General features: G+C 37.6%; 1 protein-coding gene across 2 annotated transcripts in view; it reads right to left on the bottom strand.

Annotated features, from left to right (window-relative positions):
• Cul4 (cullin 4) overlaps nucleotides 1-18,413 on the bottom strand; it is a 276,936-nt gene that overhangs the window by 143,868 nt on the left and 114,655 nt on the right. For both annotated transcript variants that reach the window (XM_090414048.1, XM_090414051.1), the window contains one exon: nucleotides 3,206-3,392. In XM_090414048.1, coding sequence (XP_090270174.1) covers nucleotides 3,206-3,392 — 187 coding nt within the window. The remainder of the gene's footprint in view (nucleotides 1-3,205; nucleotides 3,393-18,413) is intronic.

Genomic DNA, 18,413 nt, shown 5'->3' with positions numbered 1-18,413 from the left:
AATAGCTCCTCTCTGGGCACCTTGTCATATGCCTTTTCCAGATCTACAAAACTATAAAGATCTTTGTTATATTCCCATGATTTCTCAACTATCTGTCGTAAAGTGAAAATCTGATCCTGACACCCTGTGTACTATGGTACTAGGATATAAAAAATATATATTTTCCCCCCTCCTGTCACCTTTATCATCTCTAATTCCTTTTACAGCACTCTTTCCTCCATTTCTGAGCTTCTTCAACATCCTCCAGAATATCTTGCAACCTTCTTGATATTTATATTCTATGTTCTTACCAAAGTCTTCCCATGACATTTGTTTAGCTAGTTTTACACAGAGTTTAGCTTTCTTACATTTCTCTCTGTATTCTCTAAGAGCACAAGCTGACATATATGTCCTGAGCAGAAATCCAGTATTTGCCATTATTATTAGCTTTGCTCTTTTCTCCAAATTTTCCCAATATATTTTTGTATGTCTGACAATCATTTCCTACTCTGCTATTCAGATCCCCAACAAGGACCAACTTTTCCTTTTTCATTGTGTCAGTTGCTTTTTCTAAAGCATCAAAAAATTCCTTCACTTCTACCTTAGTAGAACCTTCTGTGGGACCATAGGTACAAATAAGTCTCATTGTCCAATTACCCATTCTGATATTTGCCCACATCACTCTACTTGAGACTGACTGCCATTCAAGAAGATTAGCCTCATATTTAGTGTTGAATACTATGGCTACTCCTTCTTTTCCTTGATTGCCGTTGCCTGAATATAACATTTTATATTTATTGCTCAGAAAGAACTCACCAGTTTTTGCCTTTTTTTGTTTCAGTCACCCCTATTATGGCCATCTGGTATTTATCCAATTTCTCAGCTAGCTCTATTTCTTTTCCATTCAGGCTTCTTATGTTGATAGTATCGATCTTGAACTCTGGTGATGTTGATTTGGGGTGGGTTTTCGGATTTTTTTTCAGTAGCTGACTTTTTGCTGTTTGCCCCGGTTCCCTGGCGAAAGCAACAGGGGCCTTGTTTATCCGGGCAATGCCCCAGCCAGCATGAAAGTCTGTTATGTTGTACCATTATTTGATATTTTGGTTTAAGCCAATAAGGATACAATTTGGTCGGCTAAATCCCAAATTGCCAGCCCATCCTCGTTCGAGAACATGAAGATTGGACATTAGGTCAGAAGCTCTGGTCGGTTCTCTGCATTCCTTTAAAGGTTATGCAGAGGTCTCCTCACTTGGTATCAAAAAAATAACAATAGACAAGAAATTGTGTTTTTGTTTTAATCCTATCCTGAAGTATAATCAAATTGTTTGCACATGAAGTACCTTCACAACTAGACTACTTGTAAATAGAGGCTACTGACTTTACAAAATTTCCTCAGAATCCTATAATGCATTATGGGAATGGTCACTACCCAGACTGGTTTCAACCTTTACTGAGGTATCTTCACTGGAAGCTAGACCCAGGATGATACTGAGGTTAAATCAAAGCAGAACATATGTTTTTCCATACACAAGTAGTAAAATAGAGTATTATCATTTTTTTAAATACTCTAGTATTTAAAAAAAAGTGACATTTGTAGAGAGTTTTTGTTTGCTTATGCTTAGGTACAGGATAAAAGCAAGAATTTCTTGTCTATTATAATTTACTTGATAACTAAAGAAAAAAAAATTTACATCTCTTATCCAGAGTACTAAAAATTGATAATACCACACTGGTGGTGCAGGAAACAAGAGTGTACAGAGGATTTGAAATTGGAAATGACCTTCGCTTAGTTTTAAGCAGGATAAAACTGAATATTACATTGAAAAGAAAGTATGTAAAAATGGTTTTTAAAAAGAGTTAAAGTTGAGTAGCTTTTACAGGTAAACTGTAGATTGGACTACACAAATTACTCAAGAAAGAATGAAACAGTTCAAAAACAAGAACCAAACCTTGGAGTTTCAGTGGTGAACTCTGAAGAAAATATTGACTGATTCAGCCAGGGAGGTATGTGGTGGAGTTGCTGCCAGGATAACAAATAAGAACACTATAGTGGACATAAGTTATGGAAGCAGTAATGGAAAAAAAGAAAGCAAGCATACCAAAAGTTCTTAGAAAATAAATCAGCAGAGGTGCTAAAAGAATGCAGAAAAAACGTACGAGATCTAAGCTAAGTGTGAAGGCAGCTAAATAGAAGTCTTGTGAAGACTTCGGTAACAATATCTGCTTTTTCTTAGTGTCATGTCCTGCTAAGTGCAGGGTATGCTGAAATCCCATTGCAGGAAGTTAGGTCTACTTCTCCCATGGTGATCCACTCCATCTTGGGAGAGTGTGTACATATTTGTCTGGATGAATGTATGAAGGTGAAAGACAATCACAAACATCCAACACCCAAGGAGGAATTCGAATCCACAGCCTCCTGGCTGGAGAGCAGATATGCTAACCACTTGGCCAACTATGCCAACACTTTGGTAACAATATATAGAAGGTAAATATCAGGAAGGTGGCAAGATATTCCGAAGGCTATCAAAAAAACTTAGAAATGGAAGAAAGAGTACTAAAAAATAAATCAGAGATGATAATGGTGACATGAAAATGGAAGATAAGGATACTCTAGATCTCTGGATTAATTACTTTGAAAGACTTAAATGAAATAAGCAGTGAGAGAACCATAGTAGAAAATTTTCAAAAATGCAAATAGGAGTACATATTAATACTTGAGGTAGAAAAGCCTACAAAACTTACACCCACAAGGAACCATTAAAAAAAGAAATAATCAAAAGAAATCTTATGGTTCTGGATAAGTGTACTTGAGACATACCAGAAAGTCAATAATAAACCTTGGGCAGTGGCCAACATCAATTTTTCACTCTGTTGTGTGTATCTTGTGTTACAGCCCCAATCTGTTAATCCATTCCTTGTGACATTAGTGGCACTCTGGAAATGCAGAATCTTTGTAAGAAGATTTGTTTTGCAAAAAACAGGAACTGCTTTAGAAAATCAGACTTATTACCACTGCACATAACAGATTCAAAAGCAAGAGGAGGACTAATTAATTATTGATCATTTTCTCTCTATGCATCTTAAAAAATAAATAAATAACTGTTCAAAGAGTTTATAAAGTATTAGCAAAATTCTTTTAATTTAATAGAATCTTTGACCAAAAACATATTGTGCTATGTATGATGAAAAAAAAAATTTCTCAATATCAGATAACTTGCAAACTTACCTTGATATAAAGATTAAAATGTGCACAAAGTTCAGGTAAACCCTCCCTAACACGTGAAAAAAGACTATACATTAATGTAAGATCAGTAATTCGGTTTTCATCTAATAACTGGTCTAGTCCTTTTTGAAGAATGGTTGTGAGATGTTCTCCTAACAGCTGCTTCTCTACACACTGAATAAGAGATTTCCTAAAAGCAAATATAAATGAATCAAACTTAATTGCTTTAATATTAACATTTCATCCATAACAAAATGCCTAGAAGCAGTAATTTAAAAGGAAATGTTGTGGATCACACTAACTACACTTCCCTCAATTTTTCCCTTAATATTAATGGCATATCCCCCTTGGGGAATGGATGTTTGTGATTGTCCTTTACCTTCACACATTCATTCATTCATGCAAATATATACACACGCTCCCAAGACGGACTGGGTTGCCATGGGAGAAGTAGACCCAACTCTCACAACAGGAGAGGCCTTCACTCAGCAGTGAAAAAGATACAAGCTCAATATCATCATATATAGCATATCTTAGTTTACAGGGGGAGAAAATACATGTCAGCATACAAGCCAAGCAAGCATATAAAATTACCTCCAAAATTTCTTTCCATTCAGAACACTTATTTTGTGCTTTACTTTCAGTATAAGACAACCACATGTTTTACACTTATCGCTAACATCTGCTTACACATTAATATAATATCACATCACAGCACATTTTCTTTATTGTAATTTTTGAATGACGTCTTCCAGCACAAGGCAATCGGTGATATTATTTGTTATGTTTATTCCAGTCTTTGGCTTTGTATATGTTATAATTCATGTGATAATCACACCAGTAAGGTTTCATCAGGATTTAAATACAAATTTTTTATGCAAAATATATTAATATAGTGCATGCATCTAGCAAAACACTGCTACACAGCATACATTACTAGACATTTGCTTGAAGATATTCTTCCATCAATGAATTCAAGGGTTCAGATTTTATACCCAGGATATACGATAACTTCATATTTCAGTAATATTTTTTCCCCAACTTCATATACTGTCTTATACACCGGCATATACCATAATTAAATCATTAAAAATAAATTAACAGTGACTATTGTCATAAAATTTTAATAAGATGAGCAACTATTGAAAAATACATTTTTTTATTACAGCAAAATTGCACAACTCTTTTTTTTTCAATGATCTTTTTACATGATAGCTTAAAAATCTCAGTCGTAAATTACATATTATGTTTATTTTTTTACAGTATAATAGACTGTATATATAAATTTCATACATTGCTTTGAAATTAAGTTTTATCTATACAAGACAAAATATTTGTTGAAATTTATTTGTTTGCATATCATAATAGTGAAAAATATGAGCACTACTGAAACTTTTACATGGATGAAGTAATGTAAAAAGATATTAAATATATATTTAGAGTATATAACTCACAATCCATGAAAGGTTGTAATGTGGGTGGGCTAGGGTTTTTTCCCTTCTATTTTTATTAATTTTATATCTTTTATTTATCATAATCTGGAAATCTTACTCTAGCAACCAAAGATGGAAATTTTTCAAGCCACTTCAGACTTCCAATAAACAGGAGAGTGGTCTCGCAATGGGTGATAAAATACATCCCCGACCTGAGGACAATTATAAATCTCCATTCCAGGCAAGGCATAATTTGAATATGCAGTCTTCCAGGTGGTGATTGGATATGCTAACTACTCAGCCAACTGGCCAGCAAGTTGATGATTTAATCATTAAGGAACTGTTAATAATTGGTGGATTTTTATATAGATAAGGATATTCATAGATATTATCTTATATTTAATCCTACCATAGAGAATGATCTCTGTTTCTAACAATTATTTTTTTATTTCCGAGTGTACCTATATTTTATTATGTGCACAAGAGTTCACTCCAATTGGTGCAATGATCTTAACTCTTTCTTTCAGAATCCAAATAATCACTGACTCAAGACTAAATACAAAATAAACACATTTAATAAAACTAAAACAATATATATATATACACTTCAAACAACTTTACATAACTAACTACAAATTAATTGGATCCAAGGCCTTTTAAAAATAAACTTACACTTAAGACTAGACTAAACGCTTTGTTTGCACAATCACAAAAATGCTCATAGCCAGTTTCTTTCTCTGTCACAGCCCTTTTTCCGAAGATATATGACTCTATTCTTCATTTTTACAGAATCCTTTCTCATCACTTATGTAACACACACTAATTCTTCCTGACTTAATTCTGTCTCTTTTCTTCAGTAGAAATAATAGTCAGATCCGGCATCCTTAATACAGATGAAACTTCCTAATCAGTTTTCTCGAACATTCCTTTAGAATGTAAATAGCAAATTCTTCTTTTATTCACTAAATGCTTATTGACAGTCTTAACTTTTCCAATAAAAAAAAACTTACAGTTCTATGATTCCCTTTTCCGGAATCTACTATAAATCTTTCAATTAGTATTTCCTCCAATATTCCGTTTAAAACGCATATAGCAATATTTTCCTTTTATTCATCAATACTTATTCCACTTTGAAACTTAATAGTTCCACGATTCCTTTTTCGGAATATACTATTAATTTTCTTCCGACTGTCACTTTAAAAAACTTAAGTTCCTTCCGAACCTAAATGTCTGCCGGCCTGTGTTCTAAATTCCTTCCGAACGCTCTCTTGTTTACTCTCCCGTTACTCAGATACCGAACGCATTCCTTGTCAGCTGTCAATCACACATCAAACTTCTCGTCGAGCATGCGTACTCCATGGCAAGCGAGAAACTAAGTACTGTATAATGGCTGACACGTTGTCTCCGTTAGCGACAAGGGAATGTCCTCATAAAACACAAAACTTAATATTTCAAACCATAATAAATTTGTTTAAAGTTACACAACTATTCAAATCCGGTAAGTACATAAATTTTTAACTGCTTTACATATCACTTTTAACAAAACAATTTCCATAACGAGCACATCGCAAGTGCCGACAATGCGTGTTATGAAAACAAAACTAATAAACATACTAACATAAACAATACGTAAAAATATTCAGATTTTTAATTATGATTATTTTTACAGAACTAAACAGAAATATTATATATCATTCTTTATGGTATCATAGTAATTTTCTTATATTATGTGTCACTGTAACATAATTGCAATACTGGTAGCAGGGTCTCATCAAGTGAGTTTTGTTTTGAATATTGGTAATAGACATACATAATGGCTAAGAGTTTTCATTTCATAATTAAACAGGAATATAAGAAACAACAAAGCAAGAGAACATGTAAGTCAGGAAATAACGGAAATCAGGTAAGTGATGTTGTTAGTAAAAATAAAGAAGTTATTTGGTATGGTGACTATAATAAAAAATGCTATAGATGAGCAAGTTATAACATCGAGTTTTCCTGGAGCGAAAATTAAGAATATAAAGGAAGCAATTTAAAAACAGAAAAGAAAAGTAAATGAAATTGTAGTTGTAGTAGGTACAAACAATTTAACTGGCGATAAGTTCAGTATGAGAGAGGACATGAAAGGGTTGTTGGAAGAGTTGAAAGTGAAAATCATTAGTATTTTACCTCGCTATGATAAAAATGAATTAGGAAAAAGGGCTATGATGGCAAACGATTTGATGCATAGGCTATGTAGGAGTGGATGCGAGTTTTTGGATGTGTAGAGTGAGTTTGAGGGAAGATTGGATTTGTATAAGAGGGATGGCCTATACCTGAATGCATTTGGTATCAGGGGTCCAGAAAAACTAATAACTGGTATGAGACCTAACACAGAGAGTCAGAGAAACTAAATTATAAAGGGAGGAATGGTGTGAACGTGAGTGTAAGAGCGACAATGTTATATAACTGTATTAATGATGGGAATGGGTTTTGCCATGGAAATGTTGACGAGGAGAGAACGATTTTGGGTTCATCCAATGCAGATCATCATATGTGTGCAAAGATGTCTACATCTGTAAGGCATTAGAGAATAATAGAACTGTATTGGGTAGACAAGACAATACAAAAGAATAAACAGGTAGATTATTGTCTGTACACAAATGCTAGGAGTATCAGAAACAAAGGGATAGAGTTTGTTGCCTTAGTCAATATGTTACAACCTCAGATTGTAGGTATTAGCGTGACCTGGCTATCAGAATCAGACCAACTAACTGGTATCGAGTATCAAAAGTAGGAGAGGAGGGGGCATGCTGTTAATGGTATTGGATGACTTAAATCCAGTTAGAGTTGAGACCTATGATTTTAGTAATACTACTAACAATATTTCATGTGGAAGTGAGTTTGAAGCCATCTGGTGTGAGGTGGAATCTAACAAGATTAATTACATAGTGGGGTGTTGTTACAGACCTGGTGGATCAGTTGCTAGTGATGAAAAAAATGCATCACCAAATAGAAAAGGTGAGAGCGAAAAGAGTAATCATAATGGGAGACTTTAATTATCCACATATCGATTGGGTAGCAGTAGAATCTCATGAGAAGAATGAAAATGCATTTATTGAGCTGTTGCAAGACAATTTCCTCAAGCAGGTGACATGTGACAGTTGTATGTCACTTCATGTGACATGCAACTTCTATTCCTGGAGTGTTGGCTGTTCGCCAGGGCGATCCTCTATCTCCCTTTTTCTTTAACTGCGTCATAGATGAGTTTCTTCACTCTCTTCCTAGCCATATAGGCTTCTCTCTCTAGGCACTTCTTCCTTTAATGCTATGGTTCTGTCTTTATGTGACAGAAGGAACTCAAGGGCAAAGACTGTTAGATTTGATTATAGTGTCAGAGGACATTTCAGTTAAAGACAACTATTCTGCCTCTGGTTGGTGACAGTGATCATGCAGTACTCACTTGGGAAGTGACTAAGTTTATGAATGTTCCATTCAGAAAAGGTTACATGCTAAACTACAAAACAGGAAATTATGACCAACTAAGGAGTATACTAAGTTCAGTGGAATAGGATCGGTTGCTGAATGGAAAGAATATCGAGAGTGCATGGGAAGCATTTAAACAACACTTGAATGATGCGATATCAGAATGTGTCCCAAGAATTTAAAGAATGAAGAATAAATAGAGTAGGAGTTAAGTAGATGTGTAACCTTATTAAACAAGAGATTCATAAGAAAAGGATGATGTGGAAGGGATACTGTGTACATAAGGATGACGTCCGTTATAAGCAGCAGGCTAGAATAGTCACAACTGTCGTACGGAAAGCAGAGTCTGAGTATGAAAAGAAACTGGCTCTGCATGCTAAAGACAAACCATCTTTCTTTCATGAATATGAAAGAATAACTCTTCTAAATCCTGATACTGTGAGGATTACAGATGCAGAAGAGGTTGTTCAGTTAAGGACTGCCCATTTTGTTAAAAGCTATCAACCTGGTGTATGCAACATTGAACTCACTGTCACCTCTTCACTAGATGAAGAAACACAGGTGGATGAGGATGAGGTATTAGAGCTGTTGCACAAATTGAATAAGAATTCAGCAATAGGGATTGATGGGATATCAGCATGTGTGCTAAAAGTGTGTTCATCTGAAATGGCCATTCCTTTGACCAGGATGTTTAATATGAGTCTCAGAACAGGGAAGATTCTGCAGGAATGGAAGGAATGTGTGGTAATTCCATTGCACAAGGGTGGTGCAAAGACCGATGTATCTGATCAATTAGTATCTCAGGAGTGGTGGTTAAGATTTTGGAAAAATTGGTTAGGGCTCGCATTCTATAACGATGTTACCATTGAACTAGACAAGGGAATGGATACACAATGACACTTTTGGATTTTGCTTAGGCTTTTGACAGAATAGAGCATGGCAGATTGTTGCATAAATTGGAGAAAATGGGTTTGGATTATAGAAATTTAGCGTGGATAAGAGGATGGCTGACTGACAAATATCAAAAAGTGGTACACGGGGGATGTGAGTCTGCAAGATTTAAGATATATATAGCATCCCCTGGATCTTCAAAAGGCCTTTGATAGCATCATCCTTCCTGCTCTCCTTTGAGCACTGGCTATTGCTGGATGTCCAGAACCCTTTCTTTCCTATGTTATGGATGTGATGGAGATACCCAAGTATAGGTAGCTCCATCACAATCACTACAGGGTCCTGTGCAACTTCTATTCCCGCAGTGCTTGCTGTTCACCAGGACGATCCTCTATCTCTCCTTTTCTTTAACTACATCATAAATGAGTTTCTTCACTCTCTTCCTAGCCATATAGGCCTTTCTCTCTAGGCGCTTCTTCCTTTAATGCTATGGTCTTTGAGGATGATCTTATTCTCGTAGCATCTACTAAGGTAGGCTTGCAGAAACTCCTTGACTGGGCAGTTGACTTTTTCTCTATTCGAGGCCTTTCTATTAATGTAGAGAAGTCCTGCTCTTTAGCTCTTGTCCCATCTGGTCGTGACAAGAAGCTTAAGGTCGAGACTATAGAGTTTCCCTGCACAGGAAGCCGTTCCATGCTTTGACCATCCTGGAAGAGTGGAGATACCTCGGTATCATGTGCACCCAAAAGGGAAGGTCTTCTGTCCCTTCTATCCAAGAAGCTGGGATCGTTTCTTTGAGGAAAGCTCCTCTCAAGCCTCAGCAAAGACTGTTTCTCCTTTCCCACTATCTCCTACCTTGCTTTTACCACAAGCTGGTGCTTGGTGTGACATATATCTCGGTACTGTCCCGAACGGACAGGGCTATCCGTTCAGCCGTGAGATCATGGCTCCAACTGCCGCCTGACACTCCTACTGCATATTTCCATGCGAGGGTGAAGGATGGTGGGCTTGGGGTTCCATCACTTAGATGGCTGATCCCACGCTTGCGGCTGTCAAGAATGGCACAGTTAGAACTATCTTCTTCCCCCATCTGCAGAGAGGCTTTCTATAGTCCATTAATACAAGAAGTCTTTAGGAGGGCTAAAGGCTGGTCCCATTATCAAGGTGGCTGCCATCTACAATGCCAGGTCATGCTTGGAAGAAGACTGTGTAATAGTCGAGACATGAAGCAACGTGACATTGCTACATGTCTCAGTATACCAAAATCCACCAATGCTTGGTCCTTCATAGATGGAAAGTTGATGGTGCTACCACAGCAAGAAAATGCACTGGGAGGATACTAACAGTCACTGACTGAGATCGATTTTTTTTTATTTTTTTTTATTATTATTGCTTTATTTTTATATGTTGGGCCCATATACGAGAGGCTGATTGATCAACCTATAATACCCTAATACCGTATATGGGTAGTGGATTGGGAAAGGAGAAATTTGTTTACATTTGTTTTAAAAGTCTGTATATTGTATTCCTTGGGAAAAACATCAGGGGAAAGACTATTACACAGTACAGCAGTAGCAGGAATGAAGGAGAAGGAAAAATAACTTGTTCTGTGGGTTTCAAGGTGTACTGTAAAAGGATGTTGGGAGGCAGCTGTACATGTTCCAATGGGCTTAGTACTGAGTGTGGGAATTATTGATGCTATTTCAGATGAACATTTGCCATGGAAATATTTATAAAATACACAAATTGCAGAAACCAAATGTCTATGTGAAAGTTAGAACAGTGAGTTGGTAAGAGATGGGTCATTTATCAACCTAATTGCTCTCCTCTGTATTGAGTCAAGTATTTTGAGGGAGCTTTTAGGAGCCACACTCCAAATGTGAGAGCAGTATTCAATAGCTGGGCAGATTTGTGATTTGCATAAGATTAACGAGGTGAAGTGACGTCTTGAGTGAAAGAGAAATCCTAGTTTTTTGGAAGCTGAGGATGCAATGTTTGTGATGTGTTTATGCCAGGAGAAGCTTGATGTCAGGGTAATTCCAAGAAGAGAAATCTCATCTTATCTGGAAATTTGAGTGTTATCAAAAATAATACTAGGGGGGGGGGGAATAGTTTTTTTTTGTGAGAAATAAGACAGAACTGGGTTTTACTAACATGAAGTTGAGAAGGTTATCTGAGTCCCATCTTGGAGGTCAGAATTGAGAGCAGTGATGGTTGATGTTCTGTAGATTGAAGCGAGTTGTGTAGAGTAAGATTTGTCAAATGAAAGGAAGGAGTGCAACGTGCTGTCATCTGCAAAACTGTATTGGGTTGAAGTAGGTCGTTGATATACAGAAGGAAGAGGGATGGTGAGAGAACATAACCTTGTGGAACTCCAAGCATTAGTTGGATGGTGAGAGGATAGGGAACCATCTACCATCACACATAGTGTGCATCCAGACAGAAAGCTGGCGATCCAACTTGAGAAGTCCTGAGACAGTCCAAATGATAGGAGTGTGCTTAATAAGCCTTTGTGCCAGACCTGGTCAAAAGCTTTGGATATGTCAAGTGCAACACCTGAGATTCACCAAATCTCTCCATGGCATTTGTTTAGAGATGGGTGACATATGAGAGTAGATCTCCTGTTGATCGCAGCGACAGACTGTACTGGTGATTGCTTAAAAGCTTATGACTTCAATGTAGCGTAGGAGTTGAGAATTGATGATTTCTCCATCACTTTAGATAGGACTCAGGTGACTAAGATAGGGCAGTAGTTAGATGGCAGTGATTTGTCACCCATCTTAGAAATGGATTGAATATAGGTAAATTTCCAGGCTTTGGGATATATACCAGTGGAGTAAGAGAGTATGTACAGGCAGCATAGGATAGGAGCCAGTGCTAGTGTACACACCTTCAGGAGAGTTGGAGGAATGCCATCAGGGCCAGGAGACTTTTTTGTGTCTAATTCAGACAATAGGTTTCTGATCTCTTCCTGGCAAAAGGATATAGGATGCATTGTATGTTGGGCAATTGGAATGACTAGGGGGGGGGGCTTTGCCATTGTCAGGCATGAGTGCATCGAAGGCAAAGTGTGAATCCAGGAGATTAGCTTTTCTATGGGTGATGATGCAATAGAGCCATCTGTGTATGATAAGGGTGGGAATAGTGTAGGGCAAAAGTTACAACCAATTGCTTTGCAAGAGACCAAAAAGCATCACTGCCATTTGGGCAAGTTGCAAGTTTCCTGCTTTTTGCTCATTCAAATTCTGTTTTGGAAGCATCGATCTTGCACTGATTCTTGCATCTGTTTCGGGCTTCAGTATAAACATTGAAGATAGATGGAGTTCTTGATTTGAGCTAGTTGTGGTATGCTTAATTTTTCATTTGTACAGCCTTGGCACATCTTTTGGAGAACCAGGGATTAGATAAGGGATGGCAATTCAGAGAAGTGTGAGGAATGTATGTTTTCATGCCAGTGAGGATTACTTTGGTGCATATGTTTGAATTGGAAAATTGGAAACAACAGTCCAACCATGGGAATGAAACATAGTAGTCTCAGAGGCTGTCCCACTTGGCATTATAATGCCAAACTACTCTTGTGTGGGAGAGCGACTGTGTAAGCTTTGCTGCATGGGGGGAGGAAATGAGCACTAGATTGTTGTCAAAATTACCCAGGGGGCTCACTACATTCACTGCATATTTGGAAGAGTCATTGATAAGGAAGAGATCTAGGGTATTTGGGGAGTGGTTTGGGTTATCTGGTATTCTGGTTGGCATGTGAACAAATGGTGTAAGTCATCAGTGATGGCAATTTCAGCATCTCTGTCTGCAAGATCTGTACAACTGGAAGAGGAAAGTCAGTTGGTGTTATAGACATTAAAATCTCCTAGGAGGATGATTATGCTGTTAGGTGAGTGGGACTGGAGAAAATCAATTTTTAAGGAGAAGAAATTAAAGAACTCAGAGTGATTGGTGGCATTAAGAGAGCGATAGAGACAACAAATGAATTTGACTAAGTGGAGGAGGGATATTTTCAACCAAAGAAGTTTGGAAGGTTGAGATGAATAGTACTGGGGGGGGATTTGAGTTTCTGCTAAAAAGATTATGTGGGGTTTGGTGGACTGTAGATGGCAGTGGACACTATTAAGGTTGGAGTTGAGGCCACCAATGTTGGTGAAGTGGATATGCAAGGTTCTGTGAGGCATGTATTTGACCGCAAGGGTCTTGCACATTTCCTATGCAGTACCTGCATACTGGTCTCTTTGGTGGATAATGGTGCAGTCGCTTGATTTTTGCACTAGTTTGGCTTGTTTGTAGTCTATGATCCAACTGTTGTCTCCATTCTGGAATTTTTTTTCCAATTGTCTTTGAAGTTGGCATCTTTGTTCCCTCTGGGCAAATGTTAAGTCAGGTCAAGCACGTATGCGTGATTGGGGAGTGTCCTTTAACTTGTTATTTATCGCCGTTATTAATTTGGATGTGTGTGCTTATCGGTGTGTCACAGGTTACTTTCAAGATACGTGGAAAATTCGTTCCATCCTTTCTTTTGTTTATGGGTCCAAAACGATGGCATTTGACAATGTTTCTGGGATCGAAGTTGCATTCTCCTACTAATTTGCTGATGCCTTCTTTTAACGATTTACCGTCTTCCATCAGAAAGTTTAGAATAATGACGCGAGTCTCTTGTTTTCGGTCTCGATCAACTAGTGTACTATTCATGCAATTAGGTCGTGAAGTTCATTAGCAGGCAAGGGCACACTTGAGATCGGGTGCTGGTCAAGTATTTGAGCTTAGTTTCTAGTGCTTGGATTTTGGAAGAGAAATTTCGACCATAGCAATAAGGTGTTGTTTGAGGTTTTCGAGACATTTGCCTAAGTTCAGTAGCTGTTTTATGGAAGGAAGGTACATCGAACAGAAGAAAAGCTGGTTGAGATCGATAGAAAGCTTGTGCACCAATTCATCTATTTTTGCACAGGAAGCATGCAGCCAGTGGCAACAGAAATCACATGATATACCTTTTTTTTTTTTTGATAACTTCAGTTTTACAACTGCGCCACTTCATATTGTGATTCAGTTTGTTGGCAACCAATGGTGCAATGCTGCTGAGACTCAAGGTCTCATTCGTAGTTGGCCTTTGTTGCCGCTCTTTACTTCACGCAGTAGGCATAGTGGGGACTTTCATGTGGCTGTTTTCTAATTGTAAAGATAAGTGATTTGATGGACTATGAGTACTTATAAATTGTGCAGAAGTAATCGGCTCCTTAGTACCCTCTGTTAGTTTTCTGTTTACTGATAATTTTGCATGAAAAACACATGCATAAGAATAAAATACAGGAGTACAAGTTTAATATAGCTTATTCACCAGCATGCCTTAGGTTACCACAGCAAACCTGAGTGAACAAGCCACGTATCACCCGCACACCCCCTCAATGCCAAATAATGTTACAGATCTGAGAGTTGGATTGGTGTCTTTCACACCGTTCCTAGACATAGATATTGGAAAATAGTTCTATGGAGTGACAAATCATGCTTTCAAATGTTTCATTCTGATGGTTTTGTTTGTATCTGGAGATTCCCTGGGAACGGTTCTGGCAGGACTGCATCATTACAACAGTCAAGTTTGGTGGAGGCTCAGTAATGGTATGTGGTATTTCAGTTGGATGGGTCTTGGTCCATTGGTGGATGTGCCCAAAACCAAGATCTCTGATGGCCACCTGGATATCCTAAACAACTGTATGCTTCATGCTGTGGAAGAACTTTAGCAGCATGTTTCAGCATGACAGTGCACCAAGCCATACTGCACTTATATCTGAGACCAGTTTCTACAAAACAACATTGAAGCGTTCTTGGACTTCATGGTTCCGAGTCCGGACCTTAACCCCATCAAACATCTTCAAGATGGATTAGAACGCCAACTTTGATCAGACCACAGCTTTGAACAAGGAATGGAAGAATATTCCTGTTGCAATGCATCCGAAATTGGCGGAGAGCATGTCTCCCAAAGAGCAGCTGCTGTGATTTAGGCTGTAAAATTTCTGGCAATTCGTTAAATTAATTAACAAATCAAGTTCAATTTTACAGAGGTTTCCAAACATACATAAAATAGGATTTTTGTGGTTATTTATTTATTTATTTATTTATTCGTATGGCATGAATATCAAAACATGCCGTACAATACACTTTAATAACATATAAAATTAAAAGGTTACATCCATATCGGTCAGATAGTTCATAGCTTCGGGTGTAGCACTTAAAAAGTCCAATTTGTCTCCTGAATATGCTCTGAGATAACACTGAGTCACAATATGGTTCACAGTTTGTCTCTGAGCTCCACAATCACAATGTGGGGATGGTCGTTTACCCCATTTAAAAAGCATGTCCACACATACACCATGACCAGTTCGTATTCTATTAAGCTGAGTCCAGGATTTTCGTGGGAGGTGTGAGCAAGCATCAAAACTTTCTTGTAATTCATTGAGAGAAAATTTTGTGATGTCATCTGTATGGCTCTCCCACTGTTCTTGCCACTTTTGCTTCAAGTCAAAGTTAGAATGTAGTAGTTGGGCTAATTGTAATGGTGGATGTCTTGATCTCAATCGTCATACACTTAAGTCTGGGAGATCTAAATGTATTGGTAGGGCTGTGTTCTCCAAGATTTTCTTATACTCATGTAAGAGAGCCTTAGTCCTGCGCAGATTCGGTGGAACAATGTTACTAAGAGCTGGAAGCCAATGTGTGGGCATTGATTTAATTGTGCCAGAAATCAGTCTCATTGTATTATTTAGTTGGCTATCAACAAGTTTAACACGTGTGCTATTTAGCCACACTGGTGAGCAATATTCGGCAACAGAGAAAACTAGACCAAGAGCAGTAATCCGCAGATTATCGGCTGTTGCTCCCCATGTCGTGCCTATTAGTTTTTGTATTATGTTGTTACGGGTTCTTAACTTAGCAGAAACGTTTGTCAGGTGTTGCTTGTAAGAGAGCGTGCGGTCCAGGGTAATGCCCAAGTACTTTGGAAACTTATTGTGTCGTAGTAAACATCCTTCAAAGAAGATATGTAAAGTGACATCTGCCATGTGATTATTAAGATGAAAGCTTGATACTTCTGTTTTGTTTGGATTGAGCTGGAGCCTCCATTTTTTATAATATTCACCTATAGTTTTCAGATCTTTTGTAAGTATGTCTTCAGCCTGACTCATGTTTTTGTGTCGAATGGCAATTACAGTGTCATCAGCATAAAAGAACTTGCGTGAGATGGTAGCAGGCAAGTCATATGTGTATAGGTTATAAAGTAAGGGTGCCAATACTGACCCTTGTGGAAGACCATTATTAAGTTTTCGTTGTCGGGACATTTTATTTCCTAATATAACTTGAAAGAAACGTTCAGTGAGCATGGAGGAAATTAAGTGTGCAGTCCGTTTACATGGGACAATGCTAAGAAATTTGTATATAAGACCTTCACGCCATACTGTATCATAGGCTGCTGTTAGTTCCAAGAAGACAGCTGATGTTTTTTCTTGCTTCTGAAATCCAGCTTCTATGTATGATGTTAAAGTGAGCACTTGATCACAGCAACCATGTTTTTCTCTAAAACCAGCTTGCTCAATCGGGACATGTTGCATAATTGGTGTGGACAATCTGTTGTACAGAAGGCACTCTAACATTTTATAGGTGCAACTCAATAAAGCAATAGGTCTGTAACTTTTTGCCTCCTGGGGTAGTTTTCCAGGTTTAAGAATAGCAACTATTTTTGACTTCTTAAACTGGCTAGGTAGTCGGCCAGTCAGTAATATATTAGAAAAGAATTCACAGAGCCATTTTATAGTATTTGGCCTGTTATTAATCAGAAATTCAGGATGGACACCGTCGAAGCCTGTGGTAATTAAATATAATAAATTTTCTGTAAAATGCATAAAATAAATTACATAATTTCCATTAAGTTGTATGTAAAACAAAAAAGAGTGGATTAACAGAGATTAGAACGATGACTAAGCAAAAACAAACATTCACAAAGTCTTGCAAACATAAATATATGCACCCATGATAGAGACACACAAGAGGAGGGAGCCGAAGTGACGTCATCATGCTGGCAGATAATCCTGGAAAATATAACATAATAACAAAGGATTACAGAAGTTATAAAAGAGAACTGAGACGGAACAAGAGCGTTCTTGATTTTTTTAGGTTCTTAGTTTTCTCCTTTTCCGGAGAAAAAAGTTTCAAATGTGTGGAGGTGAGGCCGTTTCCAATTAAGCTCCTGTTTGAATGTATGGATGTGAGAAGAGTGCTACTACCCGAGTCATAACAGAGACTTTGGCGGTTCCTTTCCAGTTACCGATGGGAAATCGCAGCAGCAGTACCGAGGGAAGAACCATCCGACCTTGTCCGCCAATTCCCAGAGCAAGAACCACCACATCGTCCAAGCAATGATCATAACCCATGATCACGATGTATCTGAAGTGTTGTTCAATTGTCTGAACTGTATATGCAAAAAGCTTACTGTAAATAAGCACATTTTGTTAACGTTTATGAATAATGTATTATGAAGGTGCTTACAGGTATTTGTTAGTGAAATGTTAAATAATGAGTTATGGTTACTAATGAGTAATTTGATTGTAAATTTGTATATATAATGGAAGGAATTAAGTTAAGATGTAACTTAGGGAATAACTTTATTTTTATTTTGTATGGTGATTCAATGACTGTGAGCTCCCTATTACGGGAAGGTACAGCACCACCTCAATGCCCCCCTATTTTTATCCGGGCTTGGGACCAGAATAGCTGACAATTCAGACCTATGGCTAAAGGGATCATATTAGGTATTCCTGACTGTATTCGTGTGTGTTCACAGGGCTGGTTTGCCTGTTTGCAGGATGAAAAACGCCAGCTAAACTGGAGAGAAAAACCCAGCTGTCCATGCCCAAGATAGGCTAACTTGGCTATGACTGAGGAAGATCCTTAAGCTCCTCAAGTTGTTGACAGGAATCGAACCTAGGACACCTTCCCAAAGCATATGGTTGTGAAGTGCAAAGCCACTAGGCTAACTGTGCAGACAAGGAATAACTACATGCTTATTATAGATAGGTTAGCATTGTGATGGGAATAAGTAATTGTTATGTGCAAAGTTCTAAATTGAACATTGTAGCTACTGTGTACATGAATAGGCTGAGACACACACATCCTCTCCCCTTACATGTGTGTGTATTGTACTTTCTTACTAGCTTAAAATAAAATGTTTTGTTTAATTACCTAGCCTGATCAATTGCCAATGCACTATCTCTAAAAAATTAAGGAACCTGCGTGCACTTTAGATTGAGATTGTCATGGCTAGCTATAGAAAATCAAGTGTATTAACTATTACCTTGCCTGTGTTCCTTATCTTAATTCTCAAACTACTTAAATTTCAATTAGAATGCTGCAGTCATTAATCAAATAAATTT

The sequence above is a fragment of the Typopeltis vanoorti genome, chromosome 24 (assembly GCF_054136105.1).
Source record: "Typopeltis vanoorti isolate ZY-2024b chromosome 24, IOZ_Tvanoo_1.0, whole genome shotgun sequence".
In the NCBI taxonomy this organism is placed as follows: Eukaryota; Metazoa; Arthropoda; class Arachnida; order Uropygi; family Thelyphonidae; genus Typopeltis; species Typopeltis vanoorti.
The sequence above is the reverse complement of the archived record's forward strand: the minus strand, read 5'-3'. Positions and strand labels throughout refer to the sequence as shown.